Source organism: Euprymna scolopes, chromosome 27, assembly GCF_053919585.1.
Source record: "Euprymna scolopes isolate OS-2025 chromosome 27, ASM5391958v1, whole genome shotgun sequence".
Lineage (NCBI taxonomy): Eukaryota > Metazoa > Mollusca > Cephalopoda > Sepiida > Sepiolidae > Euprymna > Euprymna scolopes.
The window spans coordinates 79,019,446-79,040,070 of NC_136508.1; the positions used below are offsets into that span (position 1 = coordinate 79,019,446).

Consider the following 20,625-nt stretch of genomic DNA (forward strand, 5'->3'; position numbering starts at 1 on the left):
TGGTAACTGTTAAAAGGGACGAATTCTAAAACATGAGGGTTGAGTTGAATTTTTTGCTGGACATCTTAGAATGAAAACAAACGGTGGAACATAATATCGAATACATGAAGATTTATTGCAATTTGAGGAAAGAAAGGAAAAAAAAGACTTTCGTGCCTCGACAAGAGGACGGTTTGACACTGCCATTTTTTGTTTGTTTTTGTTTTGTTCCCTTTCCATTTTATACGACAAATATATGCATAATATAATCAAATTGTGAAAGATTGCCGATATCGGTTATATCATACAAGGTACAAAACATAATCATAAATGGTTCTCTCTATTTTCGCATTTGAAAATTTATGCATTCAAATATCCCAAAATTTGCAATTCATTTTTGTAATTGAATATTTCCAGGTTTCTATTCATTTCCGTATCTGAAAATGTGTGTACTCGAATGTTGTAAAGTTTTTCTCCTCGTTTCTGTATTTGAAATTTCGTGTATTCGAATATTCCAAAGACTTCCTTTTCATTTCCATGTTTTGAATTTTTTGCTATTAATATTTGCATTTGGTAATTTGAGTATATTTGAATTTTCGAAAAAAGTTTCTATTCAAACATTTAAAGTTTTTATTTATCTCTGCATATGAAAATTGTGTATTCGAATATTCCAAAGGTTTTCCGGGTTTGTATTACTGTACACATAGATTCGAAAAAGTTGTCAAAAAACAAATATATAACAAATAAATGTTATCAAAAGCAAGATAAGTTACGTTCCTACCAAACTGGATATATTTTCGTGTTTTTATTCAATGTAACATGTTTATTCAGCTCGAAAAACATACATTGTTTACCGATGTATTGGAAAATTCAAAATGGCGCCCGACTCTTTCTTTAACACGGTAAATTCTGGAAAAGGTGTTATAAATAATAAACTAGACAAAATACCATTAAAAAACCACCGAATATATGTCAACCTATGTCACGGTAACATATATTCAGCGAGTTTCTAACAGTATTTTGTCTAGTTTTATATTTATAGCACCTTTTCCCAAACTTACCGTGTTAAAGAGAGAGTCGGGCGCCATTTTGAATTTTCCAATACATCGGTAAACACAGTATGTTTTTCGAGCTGAATAAACATGTTACATTAAATAAAAACACTGAAAACATATCCAGTTAGGTAGAAAAGTAACTTATCTTGCCTTTGATAACATTTATTTGTTATATATTTGTTTTTTGACAACTTTTTCGAATCTGTGTACAGTAATACAAACCCGGTTTTCCATTCATTTTCGCATCTAAAAAATTGTGTATTCCAATAGTATTTTTTTTTTTTTTTTTTACATAAACGTCACCACTTATCAAGGCCGATAGGCTACTCAAGGATAAGGGTTAAAGAGTGTAGAGTAGTCAAAAGGACAATATAGTAATCGATAGTAATGGAAGTTCGGTATTCTATTAATTTCTGTATTTGAAAGTTTGTATATATTTGAATTTTCCAAAATTTATCTATTCAGTTTTTGTATTTAAAAGTTTGTGCATTCGAATATCCCAAAAGTTTTCTATTCATTTCTGTATTTTAAAATCCGTGTATATCTGAAGTTTCCACAGTTTTCTATTCATTTATGCATTTGAAAACTTGTGTATATTTGAATTTTCTAAAAGTTATATTCTATTTCTGTATTTTGAATTTTCCAAAGGTTTCAATTCATTTAAGTATTTAAAAATTTTATATTCGAATATCCGAAATGTTTACTATTCATTTCTGGATATGAAAATTTGTCAGCATATAAAATGGACATTAACATGATTCTGATGATGTTGGTGATGATGATTCTTTGGATCGTTTTTATTATGTGTAACCCGGATATGAGACCCTAATATTAAAAAAAAACACCAATATAATAGAGATTTTCTCTGGACCAAAATTAGAGCCTGTGTTAATGTACAAGGTAACCCGGATATAAAAAACGGATATAAGAGTTTTGGGAACCAGATAAGAAGTCTGTCATATCCGGGTTACACTGTATATGTCTTCCGGTTCAGTTGACACGCAGAGGAGACAACACATAGTCTATTTCGCTAGTTTCGTTTTGTAAATATTTGCTTATTGGATAAAGTTTTAGACAAAAAAAAAAAAAGGAAAAAAAAAAAAAAAAATTAATAATAATAATTTGTTTCTGTGGGTTGTCCTAATCTGTCCATATTTCCGTTTCGGTCATTGTAATCCCCAGCGTTCTTCAAGTGTTTTCGCACGATACACTTATTATAGAGGAACAAAACAAAAACCGGAAAATTTTTTCCTGGTTTCCACCTTAACATTTTCCTTTTAAAAACCTTATAAAGGTTTTCGGGTATGCTGAAAATGAATATCGCATTTAAATTTCCGCAAATAAGTACTTTTCCGGATTTTAAGCAATATCATTTCTTATATTATTGCTGGTGTCCATCTTGGTAAGCGCGAACGAGTGCTCTTGCATGTAAACTCAACCCCGAGAAACTATTCGCATATAGCGCATACCAAGATGGCCACCAGCAGTAATATAAGAAATAACATTGCTTAATATTCGGAAAACTACTTATTTGCGGAACATTTAAATGCGATATTCGTTTTCAGCACATCCGAACACTATATAAGTCTTTTAAAAGGAAAATATGAAGGTGGACACTAGGTAGAAATTTATCCGCCTCCCACCCCCAAAAAACAACACAAAAACAAACAAAATCAAAACAAATAAACCAAAAAAACAAACAAAAGAATGTCATAAAAATAAATCTACAAAAACTTATAATGCGAAATAAAAACGTAATTTTTGTTTTTAATTTATCACGAAAATCAATGATTTTTTTTATTTATAAAGTTTTTCTTTTGAAAACTTTGAATTAATGGCACAAACTTTTAATTAAAACTATTCTTAGAATAATTTTCTTAAAGTCGTCCAACACATACCAAGATGTAAAACAGAAAAGAAGACGAGATGACAGTGCTGAGGTTAGATACAGAACAGTTGAGATAGCAGGGTCAGTTTGCAATGGAAGGTCAAAGAAAACATGATAGCAAGTGATGAAAATGGACTACAAAAAAAAAAAAAAAAGACGGATAAATAAAGACTTGGTCAGAGATAGATTCGTTTGTAAGTCTATTTCTAGAAGACATACAATGCATAACAATATGTAAAACAAACGTTAAACTGACAATGATAGTGGAAGCGATGATGATGATGATGATTGAAAATTGCATTTTTTTTTTTTTCAAATTAGAGACCCGACGGAATTACAATACTTAAATACTGACTTTAGGATTTTATAGTACCCATTGGGTCTTTAAATGCATATTTGGATCCAACGGGCAACAATAAGGATGAAAATGTGCTCGCAAACCAAAATGGGGAGTTTTTTTCCAAGGAGTCACTAAGAACTGAAGCACCTGGCACTGAACCTAGTTTCAATTACAATTTGTGAAAAAGACAGATACCCCACACACACTTACCTTCGATTGTGGGCATTCGTTTTGCCAACGCAGTTAAGCAGCAGTAAGGATACAAGTACCTTCAGCAGAATGGTCAAGACATGGTGCTCAATATTCAGGAAAAAGCCCATGGTCTTGCTCTCTCAAATTGGCCGATTATATCCAACGAAAATTTCAGTAGTAGAAAAAGAGTGAAATACGAGAGAGAGAGAGAGAGAGAGAGAGAGAGAGAGAGAGAGAGAGAGAGAGAGAGAGAGAGTCTGAGCAAACCAATTGACTAGAGTACACATGTAGTCTGACTGTCAATATTAAAAAAAAAAGAAAAGAAAAGATAGAAAAAAAAAAAGACACTGATTGCACCTGCTGCTGCTTTTGACATTGTTTGATAAAAAAAAAGTGAAAGTGCTGTTGAGGAGGAGTAGGAGGAGATTAATAGTTGCCACAGGACATCCGTGTCGTCCAATTGGTCTTGTCATTGAGTAGAAATGAAAGATGATTTTTTTTTTCATGAGATCAATAAGTATTATTGTTCTACTTAAATGGATAAAGAGGATAAATGCTGTATTTTTTATTTAGTATTTAATTCACAAGCCGAAGAAGAACGTGTCCACAACACTGCTAAGAACTTGGAATTATAATCATAAATTATTATTCAAAGTTCTCAGCAGTGTGAATAATAATAATAATAATAATAATAATAATAATAATAATAATAATAATAATAATAGTAATTTGGGGAGGCTTACTGCCACTCGAATCTCAGCAAAACCAATAGCTGCTGCCAACAAGAAGTCAATGGCAAGCAGCTGTTGCGATAATGCAAATTTATTTGCAAATGTTATCAAAAGAGGTGGAGAGTACTGGAAACCTGGGGAGACTTGTTGTCACTCAGCTTCCAGGGAACACCATAGGCTGTTTTCAGGGAAAGATCTCTGAAGACCTGTGTGAAAGCTCCTTGTGAGCCAATAATAATAATAGCTAGCAGACCCTGTGAAAATTCCGCAGGGTACTGATTCATATGTAATATATTGATGTTGGCATTCTGTAGATATTCAGTGTAAATGGAGATGCTCTTATATTAATGTAGCTATTTTGTTAAAACTGCAAAAGTATTCATCAAAGCTAGCAGGGATGCCCGGTGTAGCCAGGGTGTATGATACACTTAAATATGATATTTTAATTCTCGCAGATTTCATATATATTATTATAGAGTTAATATTCTATCGATTTTTATATATAATAAAGTTGCGATTTCAAAAATAAAAATTATATCTATATGACTTGGGTTCATCAGCTTAAATCGAAACCGATTCCCAAACTTATGAATAGTTCCTTCAGCTATAATCGAAACCAAAACTAAAACTTATGAAAAATTCTTGAAAAAATTATTTAAAAAAAAATAGATTATTGGAGCGCCATCAGCTATAATTGAAAACGAAACCAAAATTATGAAAAATTCTTAGTAAAATTATTTGTAAAAAAAATTAAATGACTTAAGTGCCATTAGTTATAATCGAAACCAAAACTTATGAAGAATTCTTGGTAAAATTATTTATTACAAGAAATGGAAGTATATAACAATTAAACGACCCGGATGTAAGCGTGACACAGAAAATAACACACACGCTATTGTATTAATATATAGAAGATAATAATGATGAAGAGAGTCAAGATAACACTGATAATCATAAGAGCACTAGGATCGATCTCGAAACACTTTGAAAAAAGAAAGAACAGGAAAAATTGGAATTAGTGAAAAGGTTGAAAAGACACAACTGATAGCAATAATGAAAACGGCTGAAATCTTAAGGAAAATTCTGGAATGTGGAAACCAACCGACATAAACTGCAAACATTAATCAATAGCTTAAATACTGCAATAGCAATAAAACGAAAACAGAATACAACCACAGAGAACCAAGAAAACCTAAACCGCAAAATGTTAACTATGCCCTCTACCGCACTCCAAATGATGGCGTCTTTATCGGATGGTGCACCACCAAAGAGTTGTGAAGGGTCCAGAAGGACCTAGGAGAGAGAACACTGACCAGATATCCACTGGAAAAGTGCAGAGAGCATTGGGACCTTGGAGAAGCTTTTGGTATCTAAGCCCCAGGGCATATCAATGACCGTTGTCAACAAGAAATCAAAGGTAAGTAGCTGTTGTGATAATCTGAAGTCATCTGCTTTGGTTATCAAAAGTTGGAGAGCACTGGAATTTTGGGTAGACTTATTGTCACTCAGACTCCAGGAGACACCACATGTTATTGCCAGTGAGTGATTGCTGGTTATGGTGTATGTGAGAACTCCTAGTTAGTGAATACTACTACTACTACTAATAATAATAATAATATTAATAATTTATAGATGAATGTACAGAATGGTTAACATAACACCACCTCGCACCCTCCCATGGTGAAAATAAGTTTCTAAATGATAATTCCAAAAGTTATTTTTCATGTGAAGATGATGGGGTAGGGGTGCTTTGTTAGCTATTCTGTTCTTAACACCGGATTTGGATTATTTGGATTACTGTTCTTATCTTGGATTTCATTCTCACCACGTTTCAACTGATGTAACCTTTGACCTTCTCCAAGTACGTCTTGTTGAACTCGGAAATCTTTATGTTGTAACTTTGGAATCCTTTATTTAATCAGTGTGGGTAGATCGTTCTCGTTTTACCAGCCATGACCAGGTAGAACTTATAAGTGATGTTTATTTTATTCTTAGGTAGCAATGAGGATTGAACCTTCAATCTCCAGAAGACTATCATTGAGAACCGATTATTAACATAACAACTTTACTGTTACGCCACATGTTCATGTGTTGCGAGAATAACGAAAAAGATGAGAACAGTAGTCTGAATAATCCAAATACAAATTATCGATCCTCACCTAAAAAATCTTAAACATTTGAGAACATAAATCTATATATCTATAAAAGGGAGAATGTGTGTATGAGGACAACTCTCAACCTATATACTCAGTGAATTTTTGATCCACGTGTAATGTTGTGACCCTTTAGCTGTGATCATAGCATAGTATCTGTGTTAACTGTGGCAGGCAGGGCCAAGGGTCAAAAAATTATTATTATTATTGATTTAAGCGATGGCAGGCTGCTGGATCGATTATTATGATTCGAAAAATAAACAATTATATTGCGAAAAAGTGATTGACAGCTGAAATAATAAACAACTACAAAAAGAATGTGATTTTAGAAAACATAATATTTGGTTTGGATTAACAAATAATCAAATTTATTTTACGTCAGCGGTTGGGAGTCTTAGCCATGTGATGATATGTAGATTTGGGAAGATTCTAGTCAGTCGTTAGCTGAACATCAGAGAGAACGGACGACACAAGGATGAGTTGATCTCTCCATGACGCAGGGAGCGGCGTTTTCTCAGGCAGTCAAGATGTGACGACGTAATCTCTGAAGATGCTGGCCAGAATCATGAAAATAAATGTTCATATATAATCCAGGTATGTGTTGTATTTATTTACACCTGTTAAAAGAACTGTTGTCTACAACTGTTTTGATAAGTCCACATCAATCGTTTTCAGTTAGAACTGTTGCATGAATGTTAAAATATACACACTAGACGATCAACTAAGTGATACGACGTATATACATACACGCATTTACACGTACATGAATATACAGATAAAATATAAACCCCACTATTCAACGTGTATTCATATATACACACACAATGTAACACACGGACTTGAAATTATATTATATATGGTATTCAGGCATATGGAAAACTTTTTAATCGGTTTTCATCTGCTAAGGGGGTAAGAATTAATATTTGGGGGGGGGTGTCATCGGATTTTTATCTGTTTGTCAACTCTTTCACGACTTCCCATGTCAAAAAACAAATATATAACAAATAAATGCTATCAAAGGCAAGATAAGTTACTTTTCTACCTAACTGGATATGTTTTCAGTGTTTTTATTTAATGTAACATGTTTATTCATCTCGAAAAACATACTGTGTTTACCGATGTATTGGAAAATTCAAAATGGCGCCGTACTCTCTCTTTAACACGGTAAGTTTGGGAAAAGGTGCTATAAATATAAAGCTAGACAAAATACTGTTAGAAACTCGCTCAATATATTACAATGGCATAGGTTGACATATATTCGGTGATTTTTTAATAGTATTTTGTCTAATTTATTATTTATAACACCTTTTCCCGAACTTACCGTGTTGAAGAGAGAGTCGGGCGCCATTTTGAATTTTCCAATACATCGGTAAACAATGTATGTTTTTCGAGCTGAATAAACATGTTACATTGAATAAAAACACGAAAAATATATCCAGTTTGGTAGAAAAGTAACTTATCTGGCTTTTGATAACATTTATTTGTTATATATTTGTTTTTTGACAACTTTTTCGAATCTATGTGTACAGTAATACAAACCTCAAAATTGTTTGTTTTGCAGTAAAAAAATAAATAAATAAATAAATAAAATGAAATATTCGACTTTCTCCAATAAAAATAAAAGTTCAAACACGAATTCACTTACGATATTTTGATTAAAATTATCCCAAATGTGCAATTATAATAATTATTTTCCGAATTGAGAATTGTTCTTTTTCTTTAGAACATACATGGACAATCGGTAACACATATTGGTAGACATACCGGAAGCTGTCTATACCTACAACTTAATTAGGACGTGACGTTACGCTGTCATATGCATCGGCCTTCTTTCCTGAGGTCATCTCATCAGCATCAGACAAGGCCAAACTATTTGCCAAGAACTTTGCAGCTAATTCCATCCTATGCGACGAAGGCCATCAACTCCCCATATTTCCTCCTATAACAGACAACATACTATGACATAGGTTGACATATATCTGTGCGTGAGGTCGCCAAGCTAATCAAGAACCTTGATTCCAGTAAAGCAACTGGCCCTGACGGCATTTCCAATTATAGTGTTGAAAAAGCTTCAACCAGAACTTGCCCCCATACTTACAAAACTATTTAAGCGTTGCCTTAAGGAGGCGTGCTTCCCAACACCTTGGAAAACCTCATCAGTATGCCCTGTATTTAAGAATTCTGGTGATAAGTCATCTCCCTCTCAGTACAGACTAATAAATCTCCTGTGTGTCATGAGTAAGCTTCTGGAATCCATATTAAATAGATAAGTAGTCAACCACCTCAACAGAAATTACCTTCTTAGTAACATGCAATATGGTTTCCGTTCTGCTAGATCTACAGCAGATGTGCTAATGGTTATATCTCATAGGATTAGTGAATCTTTCGACAAAGGTTCCTTTCTAAGGCAATTGCTCTTGACATATCAAAGGCCTTCGATAAGGTATGGCATAAGAGCCTACTTCATAAGATTTCAATCTACGGTATAACTGGAAATATTTACTCAATTATAAAATCATTTCACTCTGATAGGCTCATAAGAGTAGTGTTTGATGGGCAGAAATCAGAGGCCCAGAGTATTAATGTTGGAGTCCCTCAGGGGTCCATCCTGGGCCCAACTCTCTTCCTGATCTATGTCAATGATCTCCCAAAACACATACTTAAATCATTCGTTGACATCTATGCTGATGACACAACCATCTATGGCAACACATCAAAGGCTGTAAATGACAAAGTTCTCTCTGATTCTCTCTCTTCTAATCTTGAGCGCGTGGTACAGTGGGGAAGAGGTGGCTGGTTCCTTTTAATGCATCTAAAACCAAGCCCCTATCTTTACATCATCAACGCTCTGATCTCCATCTGGCATTAATTGAAATGAATGACTCTCGTCTTGGGGAGGCTCCATGTTTTGATAAGCTTCTGGGTTTGACCTGACCTTTATCCCTGATCTGAAATGGAATATGTACATCAAGTCTGTTGCCCAGGTCGCTGGGAAAATGGTGGGATCCTTCTTCTGCTCCAGGAGATATCTCACTACTGATGCAATTCTCTATCTGTATAAAAGCCAAGTACGTCCAAGGATGGAGTACTGCTGCCACATCTGAGCTGGAGCTGCTAAAAACAGCCTATCCTGCCTTGACAGAGTACAAAATAGGCTTTGTGGCTTTGTGGGGGATGCTTGCAACCTCTCTCCCACAGAAGAGACGTAGCGAGCCTGTCTTTGTGTTATCGTTATTTCCATGGCAAGTGCCAATCTCTGGTTCCCCCTTGCCAATCATTCGCAAAAAACACCCATCTAGCTGAAACCACTGTCATTAATTTTCCCCACTCTTTATCTGTGCCTAAATCAAAATGGAGATTCCATGAACAAAGCTTCTTTCTTAGAAGTGCATGCCTGTGGAACTCTCTTCCATTTGCCTGTTTCCCACCTGACTACAACTTGGATGTCTTCAAGCCTAACATAAACAAATTCCTGATGAATCGCCCCCCTTTTATCAAATCTCCAATACTAACGATTACTACAATATTATCCCATTGATTACTGTACACGCAATAATCCTTATCCCCAAGTTGCTTCCAGGCCTTGATCAATGGTGACCTCCATGTAAAAAAAAAAACCATCTTCCTCCCATTCCCATCTAGCATAAAAGGAATACATAAAAAAGAAAACATTTGCAGACAAATGGAGATAGCTGCAGAAGACGAAAAGTATAAAATCCTGTGGGATTTGGAAATATGAACATAGAAATGCACCCAACAAACAGCTCAAATACGATAATAGTCAACGAAAAGGAAAAAAACTGCCAAATCATAGACTTGGCCATCTTAGCAAGTCACAGGGTAAAGATCAAGGAGGCATAAAAACTAAACAAATACAACGTAACCCGAATATAAGAAACTTCTTTTCCGATCACCACTACTCTCTTATATCCGAGTTTCCACCCTTATATCTGGGGTTCTTATATCCGGGTTACACTATACATTAACACAGGCTCTAATTTGAGACCAGAGAAAATCTCTCTTATATCCGTTTTTCTTATATCAGGGTCTCTTATATCCAGGTTACGCTGTGCATGAAACTTACCTGAACACTGAATGGTATAAAGAATATGAATAAAACTACAGTGATACCAATAATCGAATGAACACTAGGAACTATACACCCCCACCTAAAAAAAGAAAATGAAAAAAGAAAAAGATATTGGAATTTTTCAGAATAATTGCCGTCTCTAATGTTTCGTGGCAATGGTAGTGGTGGAGGAGGGAACCCCACTGAGACCCCATTTGTTTTAGGATATTACATGTGAACACTGAAAAAAAAAGGTCAGTTAACCAGTCTGTGGTCTGCTTTAGAAATGGGAGTGATTCTATAAAAATACTAGAAACTTATTATAATAGCAATACACGTTAAAAGCATATACTTGAATGGTGATAAACAAAGACTGGTAGACATTAATGGTCGTAACTTAGTGGACGAGTCAGACATAGACTGCAGTTTATTTTCCCCAAATATGGTTGGATTGCAGAAAAGATTGTGAATGTTATTAACGATTCGGTGATGATAACATTGCAACTTGTGTTATATTTTCGACAAAATCCTTTTCAGTCTTTAAAAAAGTAATGAATGTTTAAAAAATGATGAGCCATTGATATAATGATGATTGTATCCGAAAAGAAATAATTTTATAGAATCACTTCCATCTCTAATCAAGTATGTTTTAGGGTTAGAGTTAGGATATTGTACATGTGATCAATAAGTATTATTGAAATACTTAATTGGATGAAGACGATAAATGCTATATTTTTATTAGGCATTTTATTCACAAGCTGGAAAATAATGTGCCACAACACTGCTGAGAACTTGAAAGTATAATAATAATAATAATAATAATAATAATAATAATAATAATAAGAAAATTGTTCAGCCAAAGTACAGAATAGGGCACTTCTGCATAATTGTATCCCAGCACCATTAATTGTTTTTCATTTTAGGAGAGTTTCGCCTGTTACAAGAGGAGACAATCAGGGTTTGTATTACTGTACACATAGATTCGAAAAAGTTGTCAAAAAACAAATATATAACAAATAAATGTTATCAAAGGCAAGATAAGTTACTTTTCTACCAAACTGGATATATTTTTTGTGTTTTTATTGAATTAAACATGTTTATTCAGCTCGAAAACCATACAGTGTTTACCGATGTATTGGAACATTCAAGATAGCGTCTGATTCTCTCTTTAACACGGTAAGTTTGGGAAAAGATGTTATAAATAAAAAACCGGATAAAATACTGTTAAAAACTCGCTCAATATATGTTACCGTGACATAGGTTAACATACATTCGGCGGGTTTTAATAGTATTTTGTATAGTTTTTTATTTATAACACCTTTTTCCAAACTTACGGTGTTAAAGAGGGTGTGAGACGCCATCTTGAATTTTCGAATACATCGGTAAACACTGTATGTTTTTCGAGCTGAATAAATATGTTACATTGAATAAAAACACAAAAAATATACCCAGTTAGGTAGAAAAGTAACTTATCTTGCCTTTGATAACATTTATTTGTTATATATTTGTTTTTTGACAACTTTTTCGAATCTATGTGTACAGTAATACAAACCCGACAATCAATATATATAACTTTTTGTTGAAGTTGTTTAAGTGGATGCTCTAGGTGTGCCAAGTTCGAATCCGATCAGTTCCATTGTATCACTTTCACATAGGGATGTTGCCAACCATCATGTGGTCTCTCCTGCAAGAATGCCAACAAAAGAACCAAGACGACCAACAAAGTTGAATTGCGTTGATTCACACAAATTTACTTTTTACTAGGGCCAGGTTTAGAAATCAATCTCTGTAATGTTTTCCAAATTTTTTTAAAATAATAACTAACGGCCAGCATACAAATATAAAAGAACTTGTGAATCCTTCTGTCAAACTCGGGAATCTGAATGGAATTTCGAATTAAACTGTTCATTTAAACCACATGAGTAGCAGTCTTAAGTAATTCGCAATTGTATTTTGCGTGTCGTCTGCACTGAGGAACTTTCAACCTTCAGACGAGTGTAACTTATAACTTAATTTTACCAAGTACATTATCCACTATGCCACGAGGGCTTAAGATTCAATTCTCAGTGCAGACGACTCTCAAGATACAATTACAAATTACTTATGACTTCTACCCAGTCATGGCTGACAGAACAAGAGCATGCTACCCCTATGGATTAAATAAAGGGTTCCGTTCGAAATTCCGTGCAGATTCTTGAGTATGACAGAAAGATTCTCGAGTGCAACTAGATACACCTGAAGAAGGTCGGAGGTTACTTCGACCAAAACGTTGTACAAATAACACTCAAAATGAGAACAGTAGTCCAAAGAATCCAAATAATACAGAATAAAGAATCCGCATCTCAAAAATTCAGAAAAATATATAAAAGAATTTATTACTGTAAGTGAGTAATAGAATAGATAGTTAGAAGTTGGATAACTAGCTTGTAATGTATATGGGGAACGGTCCGGCTGTACTCGTACTACCATCATACTCTCTCCATAGCTAGCATTATCATTATTCATGTACTACTCAATGTAGTTTCAGTACTTTCTCTACAAGATCTATAAAGCAACTGTTCGCCTATGCATGGAGTATCGCTGCCACACCTGGGCTGGTGCATTTATTACTGGCCTATCGCTCTTAGACAGGCTCCAAAAAAGAGACTCCAACCTAATATGTCCCACACTATCAACAAAGCTCCAACCTCTGTCCCATCGCTGGAATGTTGCATCCTTGTACCTGTTTTACAAATACTTTAATGGAATGTGGTTTGGCGAACTCGTAGGACTGGTGCCCCCCTCAATGTAAATACCCCATGATTAACTCGACAAGCAGCAAAATTCCACCCATTCAGTGTAAAAGTGTAAATTTTCCCCGTTCTTTATCTGTGCCTAAATCAAAACGTGGATTCCATGAACAAAGCTTTTTTCTTAGAACTGCACGCCTGTGGAACTCTGTTCCGTCTGCCTGCTTCTCTCCTGACTACAACTTGGATGTCTTCAAGTCCAACGTTAACAAATTCCTAATAAACCGTCCCCGTAAGTAAACACTTCATCAAATCTCCACACTAACGTAATGTACTTGCAATAACCCTTATCCCTGAGTGGCTTCCGGGCCTTGATAAGTGGTGACCACTGTGTAAAAAAAAAAAAAAGAAAAAAAAAAGTCTCTCGATTCCGGAAAGTTTTAACAGTTTCTTTCCATGAACTTTGGAAATCCCTCCATGTCTCCTGCTGCCTTGACCGTACTAACTCACAAAAATTAAATGTAATGTGAATAAACATTTCGCTGTTCAACTCCCTACACAGTGCAGATGTAGACACGGTATCAAACAGTAGCTCCTTACGTTTAAGTGGCAATACACCTTATTTGAGGTGAATAATAATACAAAGATATGTTTTAACTATAAAATTTGCCACACAAGCAAAAGCCAATACTTCTGCTTGCATAATAACGAATTAAGTACGTTTTCATTGACGTTTTGTTTGCATGATTAAAAATCTTAGATTATGATAAAGTTATGTTTGTTTATAAGATGATTTAATAAGATTAAGCAGATATGTTGTTTAATCAGTATCATTACTAACGAGAAAAAAACAGATGGGTTTAACGATCGAACACTTAGACATACGAGATAAATACTGTCGATTTCGTTGTGTTTGTATTCTGGCATTGAAAACGAAATTGTATTTTTTGTATTCCTCTTGAATGCCTACTAGACACTGTTCTCGAGTGTCTAAGGTCTCTCTGTACAGGGGTTTGTCAGAACAATCTGGCATGAGGATACTTTTTCCATAGAAGTAAACCCTGACCAAATATTCAAAATCACATAGTATTCGCTGTCCAAATAAGATCTCCTCACATTGGCTAACCCACATTAGCTTTTACAAGGAATGGTGCACCTTCTCCAAGTGATATTACCTCAAGTAATAGCACGGAGCTGGATACTCCACCAGACTAGATAAATACTTGTCCTGGAATCCAGTAAGACCAAGAAACCAAAACGAGAGAAATATTACAACATATGCAAATGGTTAATTGGGGAGGGGAAAATTATGTTCTCAATTTCTTTACTAACTCAGTGTTTGAGAGATAAAGAACTTTAATGGAACATTCGAATATCTATGTATCTCATATAGAGTTCAAGTGTTAGGCCCAGGCTGTGGGCCCCTTGACTTCTGAGATCTTCGACTGAAGTAAAAAAAAAAAAAATACATACACATATGCATATATTAGTGATGGGATGATTCCAGTATTTTTCCCGATTCCGATGCAATTTACGGATTCTAGTTTAAATTCCCGATTCCAATACAGTTACCGATTCCAAGTCCGATTCTTTATAAATCTCTATATATTTAAATATAAAGGTGTTATTTTTCCCCGATTCCAATAAAAAACACGTTAAATGTGTATATATTTTCTCAAACATAAAAACACACTTGTGGAGAGGGTGATTTTAGTTTTACTGGTGGTTTAAAATCAATAAGTATTTATTATTTAAAAAATCAATATTATTTTTTAATATACTATTTTAAAAATAAATATTATTTTTAAAATCAATAGATATTTATTATTTAATCATTACTACTAGCTGTGGATGATCTTGTTTTAAACAAAATCAAATAATAATAAAAAAAGATAATTAAAGGAATCGTTCAGAGCATCGGACAATAGGCATACATTTTTCCGATACCGATACCGATTCTGATACTCTCTCCCCTGAGTTCGTTCCAATTTTTCCGATTCCCGATTCTGATTTCGATTAATCATCCCAATATATATATATATATATATATATATATATATATATATATATATATATATATATATATATATATTATCCATATATATATATATATGTATATATATATATATATATATATATTATCCATATATATATATATATATATGTATATATATATATATTATATATATATATATATATATATATATATATATATATATATATATATATATATATTATCCATATATTAATATAAGAACGTGTGTGTTATTTTCTGTATAACGCTTACATCCGGGTCGTTTAATTGTTATGTACTTCCATTTCTTGTAATAAATAAAATTTACCAAGAATTCTTTATAAGTTCGGTTTGGGTTTCTATTATAGCTAATGTCACCGTAGTAATCTATTTTTTTTTTTTATAAATAATTTTATCAAGAATTCTTTATAAGTTTAGGTTTCAGTTTCGATTATACCTAAAGAAACTAAAGTTATATATATATATATATATATATATATATATATATATATATATATATATATATATATATATATATATATATATATATATATCTTCTCTTCTTCTTCTTTTCTTCTCTTCTATTCTATCTTTCTTTCTATCTTCTATATAAATAAAATGAACTCATTTTTTCCCGTCTGATTTTGACATTAATAGGATTAAAAATCAAGATATTTCATGCAAATATAATATGCACAAACGGCAGAACAATATCTGAGGTGTGTTATAGGCTTATTATTTCTCAAATTCCTCGATAATCTTAGATTTCTATACTTTTTCTGCTGAGAAGTCACGGCCAAAATCGGTTAAGAGCAATGGAAGTGGTAAAATATTTTCTCTCTAATAAATTCCTCCTCCCCCTGCCACCACTTAACACCGTTTGGGGATCGTTCACAAGGAACAGTTGAGAAGAGAACACCGGTTTGGCTTCGTAGTTCTTTCATGTGAAGTTATTTAAAATCACTAAACTAAGCTGCAGTGCTCTGTGGCATAGTGGTTAGCGTGCTGGACAATTCACATTATATTTTCACGTTCGCGCCGACCTACCGTAGTCGTTTTTTTTTTGTTTTTTTTTTTTCCTAAACAACTGGAATGGACTTTTCTTGGTGGCCGAACTGTTTACGTTGCAGATGTTTTTTTTTTTTTTCACACTTTATTTTCCTACTTTTACTCATGACTCCGGGTTTGATCCTTCCTACTTACCTACCATAACATTTTTTAAAACTCCCCCCTCCCGTCCCGGAAACAAACACTCGGGCAACGCCGGGTACCCCCGCTAGTCTATATAAATAAAATGAACTCATTTTTTCCCGTCTGATTTTGACATTAATAGGATTAAAAATCAAGATATTTCATGCAAATATAATATGCACAAACGGCAGAACAATATCTGAGGTGTGTTATAGGCTTATTATTTCTCAAATTCCTCGATAATCTTAGATTTCTATACTTTTTCTGCTGAGAAGTCACGGCCAAAATCGGTTAAGAGCAATGGAAGTGGTAAAATATTTTCTCTCTAATAAATTCCTCCTCCCCCTGCCACCACTTAACACCGTTTGGGGATCGTTCACAAGGAACAGTTGAGAAGAGAACACCGGTTTGGCTTCGTAGTTCTTTCATGTGAAGTTATTTAAAATCACTAAACGAAGCTGCAGTGCTCTGTGGCATAGTGGTTAGCGTGCTGGACAATTCACATTATATTTTCACGTTCGCGCCGACCTACCGTAGTCGTTTTTTTTTTGTTTTTTTTTTTTCCTAAACAACTGGAATGGACTTTTCTTGGTGGCCGAACTGTTTACGTTGCAGATGTTTTTTTTTTTTTTCACACTTTATTTTCCTACTTTTACTCATGACTCCGGGTTTGATCCTTCCTACTTACCTACCATAACATTTTTTAAAACTCCCCCCTCCCGTCCCGGAAACAAACACTCGGGCAACGCCGGGTACCCCCGCTAGTCTATATAAATAAAATGAACTCATTTTTTCCCGTCTGATTTTGACATTAATAGGATTAAAAATCAAGATATTTCATGCAAATATAATATGCACAAACGGCAGAACAATATCTGAGGTGTGTTATAGGCTTATTATTTCTCAAATTCCTCGATAATCTTAGATTTCTATACTTTTTCTGCTGAGAAGTCACGGCCAAAATCGGTTAAGAGCAATGGAAGTGGTAAAATATTTTCTCTCTAATAAATTCCTCCTCCCCCTGCCACCACTTAACACCGTTTGGGGATCGTTCACAAGGAACAGTTGAGAAGAGAACACCGGTTTGGCTTCGTAGTTCTTTCATGTGAAGTTATTTAAAATCACTAAACTAAGCTGCAGTGCTCTGTGGCATAGTGGTTAGCGTGCTGGACAATTCACATTATATTTTCACGTTCGCGCCGACCTACCGTAGTCGTTTTTTTTTTGTTTTTTTTTTTTCCTAAACAACTGGAATGGACTTTTCTTGGTGGCCGAACTGTTTACGTTGCAGATGTTTTTTTTTTTTTTCACACTTTATTTTCCTACTTTTACTCATGACTCCGGGTTTGATCCTTCCTACTTACCTACCATAACATTTTTTAAAACTCCCCCCTCCCGTCCCGGAAACAAACACTCGGGCAACGCCGGGTACCCCCGCTAGTATATATATAAGTTTGGGATTCTGTTTCGATTCAAGCTGATGAACCCAAGTCATATAGATATATTTTTATTTTTGAAATCACAACTTTATAATATATAAAAATCGATAGAACATTAACTCTATAATAATATATACGAAATTTGCGAGAATTATAATATCATATTTAAGCGTATTTTACGAGCTGGCTATGCCGAGCGTCCATGTTAGCTTGGAGAAATACTTTTGCAGTTTTAACAAAATAGCTATAATAATATCAGATCATCTCCTTTTATGTTGAATATCTACAGAATACTAACATCAATATTTTATATATGAATCAGTCCCCTGTGGAATTTCAACAGGTCCCGATAGTATATATCATTAGTGTTATAAAAGTGAACTTGTGTGTGTGTGTGTGTGTGTGTGTGTGCATTTCCCTACTAAACTACTCTGTCAATTTTCAGTCTACAGACTCAAGATTTGACATAAGAGGTATTGAAATTTGGGAAAATCTTTTTAATCGGTTTTCAGCCAGAAATTTGGCTGTCAAAGGGCCAAAGTTCAACGATTTGACCTTTGAAAACTCTACCAAACTCCTCCGCCAATTTTGGGTCTAAACACTTGAAATTTTAGATGTATATTACTTGGACATGGATCAAACTTTTTAATTTCATTTGAGCCAAAAACAGTAAATGTTAAGGGGTCAAAATTTGGGTCAAAGTTAAAAAAAAATTGACCTCTGCGGTCTCTACCAAATTACTCAGTCAATTTTTGGTCTAAACATTTGAAATTTTACATAAAGTGTCTTCAGACACAGGGCAAGCTTTTTAATCGGTTTTTAGCCGAAAATTTGGCTGCTAAGGGGTCAAAGTTCAAAAGATTTGACCTTTGCGGTCTCTAGCAAACTATTCAGTCAATTTTGGGTCTGAACATTTGAAATTTTACATAAAAGGCATTCAGACATGCAGCAAGCTTTTTAATCAGTTTTCGGGCGAAAATTTGGCTGCCAAGAGGTCAAAGTTGAAAGAGTTGACTTTTGCAGACTCTACCAAACTCTTCCGCCAATTTTGGATCCAAATACTTGAAATTTTATATGTAGGTTACCTAGACATGAGTCAAACTTTTTAATATATATATACATATGCACATAAAGTTATGAACAGTACATAGGGCCCCGAACAAATCCAGACTGAAATGCTAGTATATATATATATATATATATATATATATATATATATATATATATATATTATATTTTATATATTTAAAAAATTATATTTTAAAAACAATATATATGTCGCTCCCCACATGAGGATACCAAATTGGTTAAAGGGAAAATTATTCTCAACTCACATTTAGATAAAAATGCACTTTGGTAAATAATTGAATTCATTCAAAACATATCGCGAAAACAAAAACAAATAACATTATATATATATATATATATATATATATATATATATATATATATATATATATATATATATATTAGTATATATATATATATGTATATTATTAGTATATATATAAAGATTTTTCGTGGTACAAAATTTTATTAATGTCTTAAAAGAAAATAAATGAACTAACACATAGCAAAAGGTGGGGGAAAGAAGGGAGACTTAACAAAGCGTTATGATATTTAATATTAGTTTGAAAAAATATATTTGAATAAAAAACTATCGTCTTTTTATTCAATGACAATCAACTATTATGAATTTCGGATTATATATTTTCAGCAACACACTAAGTAACATGGGTAATTTCTTTTTTTTTTTTTGTAAACTTTATAATTTAAGGTTTACTCCCCCCTCCTCCCAAAAAACTTTAAAAATGAGGTTAGATACAAAAGATTCAATAGAAAAAGAATTTCACTACGTCACATTTTGAATCATAATAAGTAATACGTTTTTAAAAAGAATTGATGCATGCACATGAGTGTGAATTAGTTATATGTTTTAAGTTTTTTTTTTTAACTTGGGAGTGACCACTTATCAAGGTCCGAAAGCCACTCGAGGATAAGGGTTAATGAGTGTCAGGTAATCACAGAGATAACAGCATATTAAAAGTTAGTAGTGGAAATGCGGTTGAAATGGATTATTTAGGAGGAGGGGGCTCAACAAGAACTTGTTTACCTTGGACTTGAAGACAGTCATGTTGTAGTCAGCTGGAAAGCACGCCATCAGAACAGTTACACAGGCGGCATTTCTAGGATAAAAGCTCAGTTCATGGAATTTGCATTTAGATTTAGGCATAGATAGAGAATGGGAGAAATGTTTATAGTGGTTGTAGCTAGACGAGTGTTTTTTTTGTGAAAGTTTGGCTAGAGAGGAGGATCATAGATTTGATATCAGATGAGCACTTTCCATGAAAATAATGATAGAGCAGAGATGAGCTCGCGATATCCATTCTGTGGGGAAAAGAGTGCAGGGAAGAAAAAAGGGCATCAGCTACTAGGTTTCGAAGACGCTTTTGAAATTTGTCAAGGGAGGATAGGGTGCTCCAAACAGCTCCCGCACAGATATGGCCACGGTACTCTATTTTAGGACGTATATCTGTCTATTATACAGATAGAGGATTTCGAATGCTTTTATTTTAACTAATATTTTTTATGAATGACATCACTGACATGTCACAATGCATCTAAGATGTACTGTGAAATGTCACCCACTGTACATATTGGCTTTTAATTACTGGGAACTTAGTACAATTATGATCCGTTACGTCAGCAAAGGGGAATCTCACAAGATAGAGGTAATTAGAGAGGCTTAAAGTTGATGCATCTGTCCTGAAAGCGATTAAGAGAATAATTGAGCAACAAATATGTCAGATAATCAAAAATGGGCAAAGTGCCACAAGCGCTATAT

General features: G+C 33.8%; 1 protein-coding gene across 2 annotated transcripts in view; it reads right to left on the reverse strand.

The window, feature by feature from the left end:
* The window catches only part of LOC145248937 (glycine receptor subunit alpha-2-like), a 200,986-nt gene that overhangs the window by 115,754 nt on the left and 64,607 nt on the right, over positions 1 to 20,625 (reverse strand). Inside the window, exon 1 of one of the 2 annotated variants that reach the window (XM_080110731.1) lies at positions 3,473 to 3,679. The exons of the other annotated variant lie outside the window; for it this stretch is intronic. Within the exon in view, the coding sequence (XP_079966857.1) occupies positions 3,473 to 3,582 (110 nt within the window). The 5' untranslated portion in view covers positions 3,583 to 3,679. Of the gene's footprint in view, positions 1 to 3,472; positions 3,680 to 20,625 lie in introns of those variants that run through there. 2 annotated transcript variants of the gene reach the window in all.